Source organism: Argentina silus (genome assembly GCF_951799395.1).
Source record: "Argentina silus genome assembly, chromosome: 10".
NCBI classification, from domain to species: Eukaryota; Metazoa; Chordata; class Actinopteri; order Argentiniformes; family Argentinidae; genus Argentina; species Argentina silus.
In genome coordinates this window covers 17889983-17910108 of record NC_139664.1, presented here as the reverse complement: position 1 = coordinate 17910108, position 20126 = coordinate 17889983, and the positions used below count along the sequence as shown (strand labels likewise).

The 20126-nt window shown below is 43.9% G+C and overlaps 1 protein-coding gene across 5 annotated transcripts in view; it reads right to left on the bottom strand.

Moving 5' to 3' along the window:
* Nucleotides 1-4060: 4060 nt before the first annotated feature.
* Nucleotides 4061-20126, bottom strand: part of LOC310811242 (plectin-like) — a gene marked incomplete at its 5' end in the record, with an annotated part of 104413 nt that continues 88347 nt past the window's right edge. For all 5 annotated transcript variants that reach the window (XM_083679350.1, XM_083679346.1, XM_083679347.1 and 2 more), the window contains 8 exons: nucleotides 4061-11078; nucleotides 12077-15430; nucleotides 17649-17747; nucleotides 17902-18006; nucleotides 18145-18228; nucleotides 18457-18813; nucleotides 19301-19439; nucleotides 19647-19828. In XM_083679350.1, coding sequence (XP_083535476.1) covers nucleotides 4737-11078; nucleotides 12077-15430; nucleotides 17649-17747; nucleotides 17902-18006; nucleotides 18145-18228; nucleotides 18457-18813; nucleotides 19301-19439; nucleotides 19647-19828 — 10662 coding nt within the window. In that variant the 3' untranslated portion in view covers nucleotides 4061-4736. The remainder of the gene's footprint in view (nucleotides 11079-12076; nucleotides 15431-17648; nucleotides 17748-17901; nucleotides 18007-18144; nucleotides 18229-18456; nucleotides 18814-19300; nucleotides 19440-19646; nucleotides 19829-20126) is intronic.

Here is a 20126-nt window from a genome sequence, read left to right as displayed (position 1 = left end):
CAGCCCCCTGGGTTTACTACTGTTCAGAGGGCATTTCTCTCTCTGCAGCTGAAAGCATATTCGACAGGGATGCCTAACCCAGCACCATGGGAACTGTGGATTACACCAAAAGGGGTTTGCATCGAATCACTGCTTTAGTTTGAAGTCTTTTTTTGGGTTATATCCCAGCCCACATAATTAGACGCTTAGACCAACAAGTAGCATCATGGGGGTTAGGGTTCTTGTTCAGTCATCTAGCATCCTGTGTATCGATGATATTGGCGTTGTGATGACTCTTTCACCCATTTTCTTCAGACTCCTCTTCCTTCATGGTGTCCCAAAATGAAGCATCCTGCACTTAATGTGATTGGTTGATGGAGTACGCTGGTTCCTGGGATGTCCTTTGGTGACGATGATGAATGGGCTCGATGCAGTGGAGGCTGGTGGGCCTACACATCTGAGGTTGGGCTCATTGTAATGTATGAAATGGAATAAGAAATGGGATCAAACACACCTCCTCTGATTTCCAGATGTAAATGTAAAAAATTTGCATTTCTACCTCCACCAGGGCTTGAAGATCCCAAAACAAGGGTGCTAAAATACTGAATGTGTGACCGTCGTTGTAGTCAATGAAAATGTGGACAGAGGCAGTGTTGGTAACAGCAAATAACTTAACCTCCTAAAATAAAATATCATATAAATGACATTTCGGCATAGTGATGTGTGATGGGATAGATAGACAGCCAGAGATGGGGGTAGAGGAAGCTAACTGACCGTAGGGTCCAGTGGAGGCAGTCTCATCTCCATGCTCTTCAGCCAGTGTCTCAGGGCTCGGATCTGACCTCTGAACTCCCACTGCCATTGGCTCCAGTCCTCCGTGTCATTCCTGGAGGAGGGGGTCAGACCAACACAGCTTGTCCACGTCACCCCATGCACAGTGTGAGTCTTCCTAACCAGCTGTCTGCCTAAACCAATTACCGTACATACAGTACACCTCTAAGTCCACTGAGAGGTTATGGCCCCTATTTGACTATAAATGACTATCTGGATTTTTCCATAACAATGTTTGATAGCGGTATAGTTATCCAATCAGGTAGTTCAGATTGGATTTTTGACTCGTTAGGGAAGCATCTGCTCTCTTTGTCTGTTTGGCAGGAAGGATCCTTGGCACAGTCTGAGGATGATTCAGACCGGTCGTTTTACACTGTGTGGGGTTTTTTACTGCCTTATTGTTACTGTCTTTGGGTGGCCCGTGTAGACCATCCAGACGCACTGGTCCACTAAACTGAGACAGTCGACCAACTGTCATGACCAGCCGTTTGTTCAGTTAGACTTGACGGGAGCCGGGGCAACGCCACCTAATACCGGAACCACGTCCTGCACAATGATTCGGTGTCCTAATACCGTTGTTACCTCTACCATGTTCAAATAATGCAAATACTGTAATGCGTATGAGACACATCTCTTGAATTAAAGCCACGGGAACTGTTTATGGATGAATTAATTCAAATGTATACAATAATTTTTTTGCTTTCACCCATACCCGTATCTCTGTTCCATGGATGTAGGCGTTGACAACCCAGACACAATGTGCCTTTCCTCCTAAAACGACAACAAAAATAATACCACATCAGGGATCCTCTCTTTGTGTCTGCTTGCTCTCCATATGTCATACGATGAAGGATATGGAGCAGTTTAATTTAAATACATTTCTGTGAGAAAACGGCCTCGTTCCTTCCTTAGGGATACATGGATTACCACAGCAGCTATTCAAATTCAATGCACTTTTCTCCTCTGTCAGTATGGCACCTCAGTCCCATTCTCGGAGGTCTTACCTCCCTGTCTGTCCTCTCCAGAGCTGGGTAGAGGGCTGGGAGGGAGAGGGTCAAGGCATGGTAGCCTAGGCAGCCGATGGAGGAATCACCAGAGGTCAACCGCTCATCGTTTGTCATGACAGGGTCTTCCCTCAATATCACAGGCTAATATTGACACAGAGAGACAGACAAACACACATACAGGTGGGTAGAAAGAGCACCCACCCACACCAACACCCACCGATCCACACCTCTCTATATACAGGCCTACATACAGAACACAAAGTTATCTACAATCATGGCGTTCAAATGTTTGGATAATAATTCATCCCTGAAGTAAATGTGACGGTTGAGTAATGAATGAGAGGATGAGGTTCATATTCTGTACAGTTCAATGGTCCAATGCAAGAGTGATGCCTCCAACTGGAAGTGACTTGTAAATCAATCTAACAGTGCCCTCATGTGGGGAAATATGAGAATACATACAGTGGTGCAGAGGAACATTATGAAAATGTAACAGTGGTATTTACAATGTGTGTTGTACCATCACTGTGTAAAATGTATTTGTTTTGTTTGAATAATGAATCATCAAATGTGGATGACAAGAGGATCTTTTCATAGCACATTTATTTACATTATAGTGTTATCTTCAAAACATATACCAGAATCCACGCACCATGCCACTCAAACACATATCTGTTCATGAGCAAAACCAACCAGTTAGTTTTGATTAAATATCTTGTTATCATTTAAACCAGCCTTTAATGAAACATGTTTTGCTGAGCAGATACATTTTCTATTCTCTTCATCTTACATCTTATTTTTCTCCAAAATATTTTTTTGACCAAGTTACTAAAAACATGCAAAGCAAAAATTCATAATATATCAACAATATGATGAAAAATGAAAATAGAACATGAGGATTTACAGTAAAACACTTTCAACAAGCAGAAAAGAAAAAAAAATACATTGGGTATGGAAAAAGAGAGCTTAAACACTGGTTGAAAAGCAACATATGACAAAGCTTCAACAACTTATTGCAAAGGAAATGTGTATAGCAAACAGTCAAATGAAATGTTTTATCCCTAAGCAAATACATACATTCATGCCCTATATTATTGTATCAAATATAATGTCATCTTCCTCTAGGAAGACCAATGTCATCTTAGCAATTAGTTTACTTTGGTTTTGACTGTGGTTGAGGTAAGCAACTGCATACTTTGTGGAATTAAGACTAAAGAGATGAAGATGTACCATCACCAAAATCCATCTTCATGAAGTTGTTGGCCAAGTGAAAGTCCATACGCACAGTGTTGTGGGTATATATAAGTATACAAAGTGGTGTAATCCAAAACAGGGGAGATATGAATATTCAAGTAAGAGTTATGCACAAAGTTCATGGATGGAGTTTGTTCCTAGCATGGTTCCCAGGAAGACGTCAGGGTTGACAAGCCTCAACTTCAAAAATGAAGGGGGTGCAATGGAGGATGTACTCAATGGCAGATCTAAAAACAAAACAAACAAAAATAATGAATTTGAGCCAACAAAACCAACCACACAAAACAAAAGCAAGATAATGAAATAACACAGATTGATAAAAAGCTATGGATGAAAATAAAGAACTGGATCTCACGCAAGCAAAGAAAAATCATTGCCAATGTTTTTGATGATGTATATGGTCTGCTTGTTAAATAATGAATTTACCTGTATATGTGGATGAGTAAGCTGCTGGATCAGGATACCATCCATGCTCAGAGTGCCATCAGACCCACCCATCTGAGTTGCTACACTTCCTTGTCGAATTCTGATGGAATGAGATGTCTGTCAAGAAAAGGAACCAATAATCAATCAAACTGAACAAACATCATTATATGCGATTGTATTCTATTTGTATTCTCTTCCAAAGTGACATCAAAATAGAGGTGATCAATAGGGGAAGAAAATAATGCATTAGAGAAGCAGGCTACTAACAGTAGAGAAAGAGTTTTCTTGACAGTGATGAAATGGATAAAAGAAACTAATTCCAACTTACAAGAACCAAAACAACATCCAGCAGTCAGGTCTAATGTCAGGGGAAGCCGGACAGTTTGCCAGGAACAGTTGAGGATGAATAGGCAAAATCCAATACTTGGGAGTAGGTGATAAAATAATGATGGTAATGATAGTTTAGGGGAAAGGGCAAGTCCACTGAATACAAGGGGCAAGGGTGCCCCCCTAGTGTTGGCTGGGAGCTTATTAGAAACAGTTCACAAGACTTTGTATGTTGCAATCTTCTTCCAGTGTTTATGTGGTGTTTTTTTTTTTCTTATTCTGCTCTGCAAATAGCTGGCTTATTGTTTAACTTTGCCAGATAACATTTTACATAGAAAAAAAAACAACTCTGGTCAAACTCTATACAGACATTCAGAAATATGGAGACATCTATATATCTTTGAATCTGTTAACAGCAACACTATAATGTCTATGTTGGCATACCTCATTGAGTATCATCAAACAGATAACAAAAAATAGAGAAGGACATATTCTTAAGTTTAAAAAGAAAGGTAAAAGGAATACTGGAAAAATATCTCTGTTCGAAGTACACATATATTAGTTTCAGAAAGCGTACGTATACAAGTTTAGCAGGCGTAAAACACAAACTATAAAATTAGCTGTGGTCACTTGATAAAAATGAAATTCATTTGCTTTACTCTAAAAATATAAATGGACTTAATCGTCAATAAAATGGCAATTAAAAACTAACAAAACATTGGATTTATCTACTGTAGTAATTCTGAGCAGTTAAGGCTGGAGAGATAAGGCAATAGGTTTGGACATCTACAGTATAATATATGAGGAACTGCATTTAGTTAATTTCCAGCCATTTCCTAATGTGACCACATGCAGAGCAGAATAAATAAATGACTATCTTTTTTCTTATTTCAATTTTTTTTCTTCTATGAATTATGCAAATGTGGGGTGCATTGGAATTGTCATGAAGGGGAAGGCTCCTTGTTCTTCTGAGCCACATGGTCTGATCATTGCTAGAGCTGTGAGTGCCTGAGCTAGTTCATCCATGTTGAGCCCTGTATGAGGCCCTGCATCAAATCTGCGGCCGTAATTGGAGGAGGTGTAGGAGGAGGAGGAGAAGTTCATGCTGAAACCAGAACCGCTGGCGTCGAAGCTGCCTCTCCTGGACCCTGATCTGGATCCAGTCTTGGACCCGGGCCGAGAGCCAGACGCAGACCCAGTTCCGCTGGCGTTGTAAGGGCTGTAGAGGCCTTTGCTAGACTGTGAGGAGGCCTCCAGCAGTCTCAGCCCTGATCCTTCCTCCACCATGCTTCTGTCCATGGCATCTTTGTAGGAGATTTTGAGTTTGGTTTTGGGACACGTCAGGTACTTGGAGTATGCGCTCACGTCTCTCAGCTTCTGGGCAGTACGGGCATCGATGGTGCCCTTCTTGATGGCTTCATCGAGTGAAACTCTGCCCTCAACATCAGGCTCAATAAGTCCACCAGTTAGGTACTGGACCTCCAGGAAACGTTGTCCAGCTTCATAATAAAGCCAGCCTTTCTTTAGAGCCTGAGCGGCAGACATCCTCACTTTGGTTCTAGGATCCTCAAATCCACTGAATGCTTTCTGAGCCAGGTTGATACGGTCGACCATTATTTTATCGACAAGACCATTGTTGGTTGCATCAACGACAGAGAATTTCTCCCCGGTGGTGGGGTCGATTATGCCACCTGTGCAGGCCTGTGCCTCCAGTAGTCTCTGGCCTGTGATATTATCCACAAGGTTTCTGTGCATAGCCTCAGTGATGGACACCTTCTCCAATGTGTCTGTATCCAGGATTCCAGCTACAGGGCCAGTCTCCTCAGTGGGGTCATTCCACATGACTGCAGGGGGTTTGATGGACGGAATAGGGCTCATAGCGTAGGATGAGGTGGAGCCGAAAGAGGATGACCGTGAGCGTGTGCCACTCATGTTCCCAGACAGCATATCAGCAAACTCAGTGATGGCAAGGTTTCCAGAGCGGTATGTGTCCAGGGCGTTCTGGTCAATGAGGTTTCTTGAGAGGGCGTCATCGATATCATACTGTCTCCCTGACCGTCTGTCAATAATCATGGACTTCACCACGCCTTCAGAGGATGTGCTGGTGATCTCCTCCCACTCACACTCCTGCTCGGCCAGCTCCAGGTAGGTCTGGTGGTCAATAAGCCCCTTCCTGTAGGCCTCATACACAGTCATCTCTTTGCCTGACTCTGGGTCCACGATGACAACTCTGCGTTTACGCACAGATGACTTGGAGGAGGACTTCCTCTCGCGTTTCTTCTCCTTTAAGAGCAGGAGCATAAGGCCAGTGTCTGGGTCAGTGATGCATTTCTCCATAAGCCCAAGATAGGTCAGATTCTCCTCAGTGTTGGGGTCAAAGAAGCCCTTAGTGTCATCCGATGGATCTGTAAGAATCTCATTCATCTCCTCATCGAAGAGGCCACGTTTGTAGGCCACCTCTACAGGCAAACGATGGCTCTCCTCTGGGTCAATAATTCCACCTGTAGCAATCTGGGCCTCTAGGAGACGTATTCCATGGTCCTTTAGGATAAGCCCCTTCTTCATGGCCTGGAAGAGAGAGATGGTTTTGCCCGAATAGGGGTCTCTGTAACCAGTCACGGCACGCTCAGCAGAGAGAAGTTTGTCTTTGAATTCCGGGCCCACAATTCCCATTCTGACAGATTCACTGACAGTCAGTTTAAGATTTTTTATAGGGTCAATAATATAGCCTGTGGCAGCCTGGGCCTCCAGCAGTTCAAATGCAGTGCCTGGCCTGATCATGTTCTTTTTCATGGCTTGGTAGATTGACATACGGTCCTTAGTGGCCTCCACATACACACCCGCGATACAACTGGTGCCCTCCAGGTATTTTTGGAGTCTACTGCTAACCTCTTCCACTGTAATCAGACCCTCATTCAGCTCAGTGACAGTCTGTTGGTCAATAATATGAGAGCGTAATAACTCCTCCATGGTGATCTGTTTTCTGAGACCCTTGAACATCAGCCTCTTATCTCCCAGGGATAGCAAATGCATTCCAGTGTCAATCTTACATCTCTTGAGCATCTGGGCATAGGAGACTTTCTCATCCGTGACGGGGTCAATGAATCCTTTTACATCATCAGTGAGTTTTTGATTTGTTTCCTTGTTGATATATCCTCTCTGCATGGCGATATCTGCTGGGAGATGGAAATGGAATTCTGGATCCATAAGGCCTCCAGTGGCGGTCTGAGCCTCCAGCAGTTTCATTGCATAATCCTCGGAAATAAGGTCCTTTTTCATGGCTTGGAAGAGAGATATGATTTTCCCGCTGTATGGGTCTTTGTAACCTGTGACGGCTCTCTCAGCTGATAGAAGCTTATCATGAATCTCTGGGCCAACCACACCCTTTTTGACAGCCTCATCAACAGTGAGCATCTCATTTTTCACTGGGTCAATGATGAACCCTGTCGCTGCTTGTGCTTCCAGGAGGCCAATGGCTACCTCAGGCTTCATAAACCCTCTCTTCATTGCCTGATAGATGCTCATTTTCGAGGTGGAGTCAGTCATGACGCCGGCAACGCTGCCTGTGCCAAACAGATACTGCTTCACACTCGACATCTCCATGACGTCATGGATGTTCCTCTTCTCTTGTTTCAGCATGTTGAATGTCTCCAGGTCAATGATGCGGGCATTATAGAGCTCCTCGATGGTGACCCTACGTCTGATGGTGTTGCATGACGTCACAGTCTCCCCTCTGATGATCTCTCTCTGCTCCATTATCTCTATGATGATGATAATCATACGCTCCTTGGTGATTTGGCCAGAGCGATACTCATCCATGAGCTTCTGCCTCTCCGACTCAGGGAGTAGGTTTGAATTTAAGATGTCCCAGAGATTGGTAGGCTGTCCAGCCAGGCCCAACCCCAGCCCTTCGAGTGGAATGTCTAATTGGGTGCAGGACAGATCACTCTGTGTCTGTTCCTCAGAGTAGAGATATGTCTTCTCCACAACAGTAGGGGCCTGAGGCTTGGAGAGTGGTAGCAGATTCATGCCTGTGTCTGGATCTCTGGTGCACTTCCCCTTCAGCTGTTTGTATGTTACATTTTCATCTGTGTTGGGGTCTGAGAATGCTTTAGTATCATCTGATGGCTCGGAGAGGGTGTTTGCCATTTCTTTGCTGAAATAGTTCTTCTTACAGGCTACATCAACAGGGAGGCGATGGCTGTTTACAGGGTCAATTATCCCCCCTGTGACCATTTGGGCCTCCAACATTGGCAGGGCGTGCTCTTTCAGGATTAGGTCTTTTTGCATGGCTTGGAAGAGAGAGATTTTGCTGCCTGTGTAGGGGTCTTTGTAGCCAGTCACTGCTTTTTCAGCTGCGAGCAGTTTTTCATGTAGTTCGGGGCCCACAATGCCTGCTTTTACAGATTCATCCACTGTCAGGTACTGGTTCTTCACTGGGTCAATAATAAATCCAGTGGCAGCTTGGGCCTCTAGGAGTGAGAGGCCTGTGTTGTGTCTCAGAAGCTTTTTCTTCATAGCTTGATAAATGCTGATTTTCTCCTTTGTGGGCTCCAGGTAGATCCCAGCCACACAGTCAGAGCCCTGCAGGTACTGGCTCACATTGATATTCTCGCTGACTTGTTTTGGTGTCTTTTTGCCTTGCTGCAGCATGTCAAAGGTGGCTTTATCAATGATTTTGGAGTCATAGAGTGAGCTGGCTGGGGCATGACCTCTAAGCCCCTTGAAGCTGGCTTGCTCTTGTTTTTTAGCCTCTTTCTCATCTACAACTGTGATGACAATCCTAATGATCTTTTCAATTGTCACCTTTCCTGACCTGTATTGCCTAATAAGGTCAAGTCTCTGCTCCTCTGTAAGATATTCAGAGTTGATGATTTCCCAGATGGTGAGCTTCTTCCCTTTGAGTGGCCCAGACTGTAGCTCAACAGTTGCCTGACACATAGCCTCTTTGGTCTGGACCTCTGTGTATTTCTGCTCTTCCTTTGCATTGACGGCCTGCTCAGAGAGAGGTAGAAGCTGAAGACCAGATTTTTTGTCAGTGACACATCTCTTATACAGCTGTGTGTATGTGACATTTTCCTGTGTGTTAGGGTCAAAGAAGCACTTAATGTCATCAGTTGGATTATTCAGAATCTGGTTAATTTCATCATCAAAATAGCCTCTTTTGCAGGCAATGTCATGTGGGATACGGTGACTTTTCACTGGGTCAATGATTCCCCCGGTGGCCATCTGTGCATCAAGCAGTCTGATTCCCTGATCTTTAGGAATGAGTTCTTTCTTCATTGCCTCAAACAGGGATACAGTTTTTCCTGTGTAGGGATCCTTATAGCCTGTTACAGCTCTCTCAGCTGACAGTAGTTTCTCATGCAGCTCAGGCCCGATGACAGCTGCTTTGACAGCCTCATCGACAGTAAGCTTCAGATTTTTCAAAGGATCAACAACATATCCTGTCCCAGCCTGTGCTTCAAGCAGATTTAATGCAGGCCCTGGTCTCATCATGTCCTTCTTCATGGCTTGATAGAATGACAATGTCTCCTTGGTTGAGTCAATAACTACACCGGCAATGCAGTTTGTTCCCTTCAATGCTTTGTGAACAGGTTCCATTTCAGACACCTCTTTGACTGTTTTGTTACCCTTGTGCAGCTTGTTGTAGAGGTCCTTGTCAATAATCTTGGACTCCAAAAGTTCAGTAGCAGGGACAGGTGCTCTCAGACCCTCAAAAGCGAGTTCATTCTTTTTCTCTTTTTCCTCTGCCACAGTGATAACAATCCTAATGATTTTCTCGATTGTGATTTTTCCTGTCTTGTACTGACGGATAAGATCCCTTCTCTGGTCATCAGTGAAGTACTCAGAATTGATGATTTCCCAGATGGTTATAGTCCTGCCTTTGAATTTTCCAAATGGCACAGAGACAGAGGTCTTGCTGAACACATCCTTGGTCTCCTCCTCTGTGTATGTTCTAGAGCTCAGAGCAGCCTTGTCAGTGATGGGAAGGAGCAGTAGTCCAGTCTCGGGGTCTGTGCTGCATCTCTCCATCAACTTAAGGTACGTTAGGTTCTCCTGAGTGCTGGGATCAAAGAATCCCTTTGTGTCCTCTGAGGGATCTTCCAGTATTTTGTTCATCTCAGCATCAAACTGTCCCTGCTTATAAGCAGTCTCAATGGGTATACGGTGGCTGTTGATGGGGTCGATGATTCCACCGGTTGCTATCTGAGCCTCAAGCAGTCTGGCAGCTTGATCTTGGACAATCAGACCCTTCTTCATAGCTTCAAACAGTGAAATCTTGTTGCCGGTGTATGGGTCTTTGTAGCCAGTGACAGCCTTTTCAGCAGACAGCATTTTGTTATGCAGTTCAGGTCCAATCAGGCCTTCCTTCACAGCCTCACTTACAGACAGTTTCTTGTTTTTGATTGGGTCTACCACATAACCAGATGCTGCCTGTGCCTCGAGGAGGATCAACGCTGTGTCAAGAGTGATTTTCTTCTCTTTCATAGCTTGATAGATAGGCATTTTCTGATTAGGTTGCACCAACAGACCAGCTATGCAGTTCTTTCCCTTCAGAATTGTTCTTAGTTTGTCGTTCTGGCTGAGTTCCTGCACCGTGGTTTTGCCCTTCTTCAGCTTATCAAACTCCTTTTTGGTCAAAAGGCCAACTTCATAAAGTCTGCTTGCTGGGACCTTCTCACGGATGCCATCAAAGGACAGTGGAGAATCTTTCTTTTCAACACTGTCAATCTCATCCTTTGGACTTTGGCCATTGAGAACTTTCTTGGTGGTCTCTACCATGGTCATATGGATCAGGTCACCCTCAGGGACATCATCAGTCTGGATCTGGATTTCTCTGGTGTAGGATGTTGGCTCTTTCTGGGCGACCTCGAGCTGCTGCAGTTGCTCACGGAGCTTCTTATTCTCCTCAGCGAGCAGCTTCTCCTGCTCCAGCCTTTTCCTCTCCAGCTCCTGCATCTCTTTCTGCTTGTTGAGCATCTCCTTCTCAGCCTCTTTTTGTTTGTTGAGGGCAGCATTCATGGTGTCCTGGAGTTTCTTTTTCTCCTCCTCCATTTGCTTTCTCTGGCGTTCCTGTTCGTCTTTGAGAGCTTTGGCCTTCTTAACCTCCTCCTCGAACTTGCTCTCCAGCTTCTTCTTTTCATCTTCAATGAGCTTTTCCTTTTTTAACAGCTGCTCCTTCTCTGTGATGAATGTCTGCTGGAGAACTGTCTTCTCATGTAGGATTTGTTTCTGCTGGGCGTTGGCCATCTAATTAAGAGAAAAGATACAAAAACAACACAATTAGAATGAAATGAATTGCAGTTTCATGTGAAATATTCAGTACAATTCCCTTAATGCATCAAGTTTGTAATAGGGAACAAAACAATTAAATAACATTTTAGTGCAATGTACTCTGCTTATGAAATTTGCAGATGTAAGAATCAGTCTCAAATAGTGAACAAATGTTGATAAATCAATTTGGTGACACATTATGATAACAACCAATAAGCTATAATCCTTCTAATTTTAATTTCCGAACATCCCTGGGTTTCTAAAAAGTGTATGTTGTTTTGTAACAAAGGTTGTCACTAAATATTTGTAATAATTATAGGGGTAATAGGGGTAACTTAAAGGTATACTGTAGCTCACCTAAATTACAAAATCACATATGCTTTCTTACTCTATGGACAAGGGCAGACTGTATTCCACCAAAAATAAACAGATGCCAATTTCCCATAATTTAGCACTGATTTATTTCATGCTTTCAAGTTCATTTGAGATGATTTGAAAATGTAGTTTCTCAGTCTGTCCTTGTCCATAGACTGCTTTCAAGGTAAGGCAACAAATAGTGAATTTGAGTGAACTATCCCTTTAAAGTAAAGTGTAACCATGTTTTGTTTTTTCTGAATGAACTAGCCTGTACTTTTAGAGGTGGTTACATGGAAAGGCTGTGAACACACTTCTACAGATATTCATGTATGCTATATCATTGGCAGTTATCATAATGTGTTATCAAATTATTTTTACATGAAAACAAATTCCCATGTTCCATACTGGGAAATTAGGGAAAACAATTTGATATTCATAAGCAAAGTGCATTTCATTTAAAAATGATTAAAAATAATATGATTGGATGTTGAGTGAATTTAAGAAGGAGGAACATATATCAAAGAAAATGGAATGAAATAATTGTAGGCTTGTTAGTTTTAGGAGAGGGGGTTAACAATGACATAAGCTGCTTTGTTATGCCATCTTTAACACAATACCTCTTTAGATTTGTTCTGCAGGTCTTCAGCATCCTTTTTCAGTTTTGCCTTCTCCTTTTCTAGATCAGCAATGGCTTCGCGTAAATCATCAGCCTCTTTGTTGCTGCTTAGTCTCTGGACCTCAAGTCTTTCCACGACAGTCATTTTCTCTTTGGTGGCTAGCTCTGTCTCATGGAGACGGGCACTGATTGCATCTGCCTGTTTCTTGAATTTCTTAGCCTCGCCCTCAGCTTTGGACTGGGCATCACTGAGTTGGGAAACCTTGAGTTTGAGTTTCTCTGCTTCAGCTGTGATTTCCAGCTGTCTCTTGCGTTCTGCTTCCAGTGACTTCTGGAAGCCCTCAGTCTCTTCCTCAAGGCGCTGTTCCATTAGTTTCTTATCCTCAAGCAGCTTCTGGGCCTGCTCTTGGGCCAGGTCTTTCTGTCTTTGGAGCATCTCAGCCTCGGCCTTCAGCTTAGATGCCTCCTGGATGGCGAGCATTTTCTCCTTAAGCATCTTGTCTGCAAGAGCTCTCTGCTGGGTAAGGTCAGACTCAGCGATCTGTCTCATGCGTGCAGCCTCCTGGGCCTCCACACTGAGTCTAGCAGCGTCCTCTGCAAGATGTTTCATATTTTCAGCCTCCTCAGCCAGGAATTTTTGAGTGTTATCTTTGTCCTTTTTTATAAGACGCTGGTTTTCCTGCTCAATTCTGAGTTTCAATTTAACCAGCTCCTCCATTTGAATTTTGACTTTGAATAACTCGTCCTCCACCTGGGCCTTTTGCTTGACGGCATCACCAACCTCATCCTTTAAGCGATGCAACTCCTCATCCAAGACAGATTTTTGCTTGTCAGTATCATCCAGCTTCAGTCTGACCTTTGTAAGCTCCTGCTCTACCTGGGTTTTTTGATTTAATGTTTTCTCTGCCAGCTTTTTGTGTTTTGCCATCTCAGCATCGGCATGTTCTTTCTGTTTCAGCGCAGCAGCTTCTGCCTGTCCTCGTTTTGCAGCTTCAAACTCAGCCTCCTTTCTCAGCCTTTCAGCATCCTCTTGAGCTTTGGCTTGAATTGCGGCCTCCTCTTCCGCTGCCTGTTTTTGGCGTTCTGCATCCTCAGCTTTTTGACGGAGAAGAGCAGCCTCTCTCTCTGCCTTCTCCTTGGCGGCCTCTGCCTCTTTAGCTAGCTTTTTAGATTTTTCATATTCCTCTTTGAGCTTTTTCTGTGTAAGGTTATCCTCCTTCTGTTGGACGAGGACACTTTGAACTTGTTGCTCGGCTGCACTGCATTTCTGTGCTGCCTGTTTGGCTGCGATGATCTGTTTATCTGCCTCTTTGTCGGCATCCTCTTTCTGCTTTTTGGCTTCATCTGCTTTCTTTTTGAGGCGTGCCACTTCCTCCTGTGCAGCTTTGCGTTGTCTGGCTGCTTCCTCCTCTGCAGCTGTAATCTTTTTCACCTTTTCCTCAGCTTCCCGTCTGCGTTTCTCCTCCTCCAGGGCAAGCTTTCTGAGTTTCTCTGCCTCCTCCTCTGCCCTGAGTTTACTCTGTTGTGTTTCCTCTGCAATGTTTTTGAGTTTATTCAGCTCCAGCTCCAAATCAAGCTTTCCAGATGACGCTTTTTCAAAGTTGAGCTTGAGAATGCGAATTTCCTCCTCAACAACACGTCTCTGTTTGAGAGTTTCATCTACAAGTGTCTTTTGTCTCGCCAATTCAGTTTCAGATGACTTCTTAAGCAGAACAATCTTCTCCTCAATATCTTGCTTATGCTGGGTGGCCTGGTCTTCCAAGGCTTTCCTCTGGTAAGCTTCATCTTCAGCTTGACGTCTGAGTCTCTCATTCTCAGCCTCTTTTTCTTTGAGGGCAATTTCAGCCTCAGTTTTCTGACGAGTTGCCTCATTGATGGCAGCAAGTTTCTCCTTCAGGATCCTCTCAGCTTCTGCTCTCTGACGAGCGGCCTCCTCCTCAGCAACTTGTCGCTGACGCTTGGCCTCCTCAGAGATGGCTCTAAGCTTGGCTGCTTCCTCAGCAAGATCCCTCATTTTTGCCACTTCAGCTTCAAGGAGCTGCTTACTCTTTTCAGTGTTAGACATGGTGTCCTTTTCAGCCTTGGATTTGAGCTGCAAAAGTACATCCATTTCACTCCTAACTTTGGCCAGTTCGTCTTCCAGCTGTTTTCTTTGTTGCTGCGCTGCGCTGACTTCGTTTTTAAGGCGGTAAAGCTCATCATCCAGGAGGGACCTCTGCTGCTCTGCGTGTTCAAAGTCTGCCCTTAGCCGGATTAGCTCCTGCTCTGCAGAGAGTTTCTGCTGAGCTGTCCCCTCTGCCAGCTTCCTCTGCCTCTCCAGCTCTTGCTCTGCCATCTCCTTCTGCTTCAGGGCAGACTCCTCAGCTTTGGCTCTCTTCTTGGCCTCGCGTTCAGCATCATCTTTTTGTTTCTCTGCGTCCTCCTGGGCGCGGCTCTTTTTGTGAGCTTCTTCCTCAGCCTGGAGCCTCAAACGGAGGGCCTCGTTGGCCTTCTGCCTCCATTTCTCCAGCTCCCTCTCCGCCTCCTCCCTGGCCTTGTCTGCCTCCTCCTGTTGCTTCTTAAGACGCTCAGCATCTTGCTGCAGTTGGAGGACAGTGCCATGCTCTTGTTTGAGGGATTCCTCAAGCTTTGAGGTCTTTTCCACATAGGACATACGTTTGCTCTGGAGCTCAGCGGCAGCACTCTTCTGCATCGCCTCGTGGGCAACCTTGATCTGCCTGTCCTTCTCCACTTCAGCATGTTTCATATGCTTCTCAGCCTCCTCAGCTTGCTTCTTCAGCTTTTCCAGGTCATCCAGAGCCTTCTGCTTTTGCTTGGCAGCCTCCTTCTCAGCCTCAGATTTGTGTTTGAGCTCCTCCTCTGCCTTGCGTTTTTTCTGAGTCTCCTCATTGACCTGTTTGCGGAGCTTCTCAGCCTCCTCCTGTGCAGCCTTTCTCAGCCTCTCGGCTTCGGTCGCCTTGTCCCTGAGTTGCTTGAGCTCAGTCTCGGCTGTGGACTTCTGTTTAACGGTGGTCTCCAGTTGGATCCTGATGATACGGATCTCCTCCTCAATCTTGGATCGACTCTGAAGAGCATCTTCTACCTGTTGGCTCTTGGACTGGATCTGCTGCTCTGAGAGGTTTTTGAGCTCATGCAGTTCGAGTTGGATGTTGTGCTTTTGCTTTTCTGCATCTACAGCAACAACTTCTCTCCTGCTGACTTCCTTCTGCATCATGAGCTTCAACTCTTGAGCCTCTAGCTCAGCCTTGGCAATGGCCTTTGCGTGAGCTTCGGCTAACTGCTTCTGTTTGTCTAACTCGGCCTGCATCTCGGCCATTTTTTTCCTGTCTTCTGCTTTGATTTTCTCTGCAGCTTTCTGTATTAGTGGAAGCAAATGGTAAAGAAAATATTAAAATTAAGCATGACAGGTTATGTTAGGTAACACTTCACCATAAGTTGTTCTTATACCTGGGTATCAACACTGTACTTACTAAGTAATAACAGTGTAATTACACAGCTATAAGAGCAATTTAACGTACTGTGTTACCAAATGTTAATGTTAATAGTTAGCTCAAAGAAAGACATGTTTAGAAGAACATTCATGAGGATGATGTTAAATTCATGATGCATGTTAAAGCAAGTCATCTTACACAAGGCAATTCAAGAAGTAAGTTGAATGGATGATGATAATGTCAAAATAATGTATGGAAACAAGACATCACTTCACAACACAGTGAGGAACTCATATGGCATGCCACTGTAGCACAGTTCAGTAACGTACAGAATTAAGATGCCCTTTTACCTGTGTAGACGCTATGTAATTACTCAAGTTACAAGATTGTATTACAATAGCAGTTGCTTTGTAATTGCAATAGTAGTAGAGTTGAGTGGTTAATGTTATTACACAAGTGGAATAAGGACTGTTCCTTATTCAATTTCTGTAATTACAAACTGCTCCACAACATAAACCATGCAATTACAAAGGCACTATGTAACAACATGTTAATACAACATTTGTACTAGAGTAATTACAGCATTTATACACAGGTATGTTGGAACACATATCTGATTAACCATTTTAAAACAAAGCGAAACATGGTTTAGATAAAGACAAGTGAATAATTTACTTTCAGCTTGACATTATTCTATTAAGTATTTTAAAACACTGTCAATCAATGACTTGCAGTTAGATATGTACGGAATATATTTAATTATACTGTTAAACAAGTATTTACGATTTGTTGCTTAAAAATGCAGGGGGTGCTTTAAATCACTACTATCTTAACAGAGCAGTATACATGTGCAAAGGAGAAAGCAGGGAGAGAGAGAGAGCAAGGATATCGTTTGAAAATAGAGACTAGGAATGGCAGTTAAATGTCGTGGTGATAATTGGTTAGCATTGGTAAAGGTGTCTATAAATTATAGTGCTAGCTATAGTATTTGAACTTTGAAATTTCAAATGTGGTTGCAGTGAAAGAAGCATGAGGATAAACAAGACATGGAAAACAAGCAATATGAAACAATATGAAAATGACAGTTTGTATGAATGATAGAAGCCAGAAGGTCGGGGAGGGTAAGGCACACAATGGATAGAACATCTATATACTGTAATAGCATAGTGGATTATTTACCTCTTTAACTCCCAAACAAGATAAGCATTCATCATGACAAAGCACTGGCAAGCAGTTAAGAGGAGCAAAGAAACAAACAAAACGTTAGGGTTGGAAAAGAACGGGAGAGACTTGTGTTAATCTGAAAACGGAAAGTTGAAGAAGTTGATCATGGCAGTCAGCCTGAAGCATACAGTGAGAGATTGGAATCTAAGGAAGAGTGGCCAATGTGAAGAAGACATAGTGAAAGAAAGACCCCCATTTTGTGACATATAATGGCGCACCACAAAAAATGAATGGAAATGAATAGACCAACACAAATCAATGTTCAAATTGAATGTGTTGTTCAGTTTTAAAGATTGTACTGCATATCAGGATGCTCTCTAACGTTTGCTTCAGACTGAATGTTAACTTGTCATCAATGCATCTCCTTCTCCCCTGTGTTTGCTTTCTCTATGACTTTGTACGAACAGAAGCTTTTGAGCACAGAATTCACCCCTACATTTTCAGGATGTACTGTAAAAGTCAATGGTGTAAACTGTAATCTGATACTGTAAACAGAGACATTGTCATGTTTAACTGATACATAATGAAGTCATATGTGCCCATTTGAGAACCATGATTCATGATTCATGATTCATGGCACTTGGATTATCTTTGGCAGAACGTCCATATTTGCCAACAGCTCTGCTAGGTCAGCGATTCTACGAGACAGGATGTCCTGTTTGACGGGTGCCCTAACATCCTGCGGCTACAGTTCAGCATGCCAACGTTCCTCCACTGAGGCATCCAAGCCATACTTCACATCATCACAAAGAAATGTCAAGTCACCCATACATTAACTTGCAGTGTATGTGTGTGTGTGTGTGTGTGTGTGTGTGTGTGTGTGTGTGTGGGTGTGTGTGTGTGTGTGTGTGTTACTGGTTGTTGTTGGTTAGAGTTAGTTAAGTGCATCTTAGTGGGTCCCAGTGTGTTGTCACGCACCTCCTCGTCCTCCAGGCGGCGCTGTGTGTCTGTGATGAACTTTATGTACTGACTGGTCAGAGTCATCAGCTCGCTGTAACGGGTCCTGAGTGTCACATACTGATAGAGAGTAAAACAAAAACAAAAAGACATTGATTAGCCTTATCTCAATATTACAAGTAGTTGTCAGGGAACAACTAGTCCTATAAATAACTTAATATATTTCATATAAATAGTTTCATGTGACTTTCAGGTTTGAACAAGTGGGACAAACCTCCTGAATGATGTTATCAGAAGCAGACTCCATTTTGGTTTTCTTCAAGGGGGAGGCCAGAGGCTCCACCTGTGCTTTGTAGGCCACCAACTGAAGTTCATAATCCTGGAAACAACAAATGGGAGAGTTACATGGTGCTCTCATAGAGCATAAATAGAGTTAAACAAATCTTTGGTCCAGGCTGAATTCTTATTGCAGAAGTAATGGTCTCCATGTTTGTCAATGAAGGTTTTACTTGCTTACCTTGATGGTGTCGATATATCCCTTGGCATATTTCTGACACTCATCAACCTTCTCTTTGTTTTTCTCGATCTCTTCCAGGAGTTTCTGTGATGGGATAAATAATCAGAATAAATCCTGGGGTCTGACTTTTGAGCTTGAATTTATATTAGAATCAGAGAACCACATACAGAAACCTGACAAATGTGACAAACAGCGTATTTAGAGTAGTTTTAGCAATAATGATATCAACCAAACCCCTACATCAGTGCAGTGTTGCCAGTATAGCCATGTATAGTAATGGGCTGTTAATCTGCCCTAGAACACAGTTACTACCTTCTCCTGGGCAAGTTGCTCCTTCAGAGTCTTGCTGTCACCGATAGGCACGGCCTGGATCGTCTCCTGCCTCTGCTTGGCGTCGGCGATCCAGCGGATCAGCCAGTCGTAGCTCTCGCGGTAGTACCCCAACTGGCGTCCCAGCTGCTCCAGCTCCCGCTGGCGCAGGTCGATCTGCCCGAAGACGGCCGTCCAGCGGTCCTGGAGGTTGGAGAGTTGACGGCGGTAGTGGTCCAGCTCGGCGTCACGCTCGCTGTGGACACGAGACATCTTGTCGCTGACCTTGGTGGCCTTCCCCAATTCCAACTCCAGAGCGTCAAACACAGGCTGCTCGGCCTCCGCCTCAACACGCATTTTCTAAAGGGAAGAGAGGAGGACAGCGTTAGTATAGAGAGAGTATAGGGAATCAACCATAACCCAAATCACGTACGTAGTAGGTGAAATTATAACTGCTGAGAAAGTTATATTTACAAGTGTCCAGAGAAGTTATGTAAGAGCTCCTATTTTTAAGTCACAGATTCTTATGATGATATAATCTTTCTTTTTAAGCTTGTCTTTATTCCATATAATTCCAAATCGAGAACAAACTCATGGGCCTTGGCAGTCTCGAAATTCCTAATGAACTCCACACCGTTGATCAATGTCTCAGACCATGTGTTTCTAATGCAATAAACATTACAATCGACTACACAACATTGCCAGGTTTGGAGAAGGGCAGGTTTGAAGAAAGGCTGTGTGTTACAACAGACGCTGAGTGTTTCCGAACAGAAGCCCATTTGTTCAGCTGAAACATTAAACAGGGGGCGAGAGAAAAAAAAAGAGAGTCATGCCCAGTGTTGTTCACCTTGAGCTCGCTGCGGTAAGTCTCCACCTCCTTGATGTCAGTGGGCACCTGCTGGACCTCACGGAGACGGCCCTCGTACTTTTTCAGCACGCCCTCGGCCCCCTGCGTGTTACGGATTACCAGGTCCACTGTCTTCAGCCTGGGGGCAGAGGAAAAGTAAAAGGGCAGAGGGGGAGAGTGGCATAAGAGAGTTAGAAAAAAACCCCAATGTGTTTCATTTCCTGCTGTTTTGTAATAGAATGTTGTTATGTTATATCACCCCCCCCCCCCCCCCCCCAAATGGTACTGCACCTACAGACAGAACATGAGAAATCTCTGGAAAAAAGACAGTTTGAAATCAACTCACTTCTCCAGGTAGACGGAGGAGAGGACATAGGCGTGGTCCATCTTCTGGATGGTGACGTCAAGCTCGGAGCGAAGGACAGGAGCAGAGTTGGACTGCTGGGAGGAGGTGGCCAGGACCTCTTCTGTCTTCTCAGCCACCTCACCAAGGTCCTTCTTAATGCCTTCAAGCTCCACCTGAACTTTCTGTTACAGGACACAACAAGAATGTGAAGATTGACAAAGAGGAAGGACACAGGGCAAAACAAAGGAATATAAAAAAACAAGAAAAAAAACAAGAAAAAAAAAACTCTTCTGACTACGAAGTTCCACAGATCATCGCAATGCTAAAATAATCAAACTAAAGACAATAAAAAGGAAATACTCTATGACATAACACCATCTCAAAAATATGTAAACAACCTCTGTCTGGTGTCTCTGTGCCAGGAACTGCCGGGGGTGGCGTGCCCCCAGGAGGTCAAAGTGGAAGAGCAGAGAGAGGAGA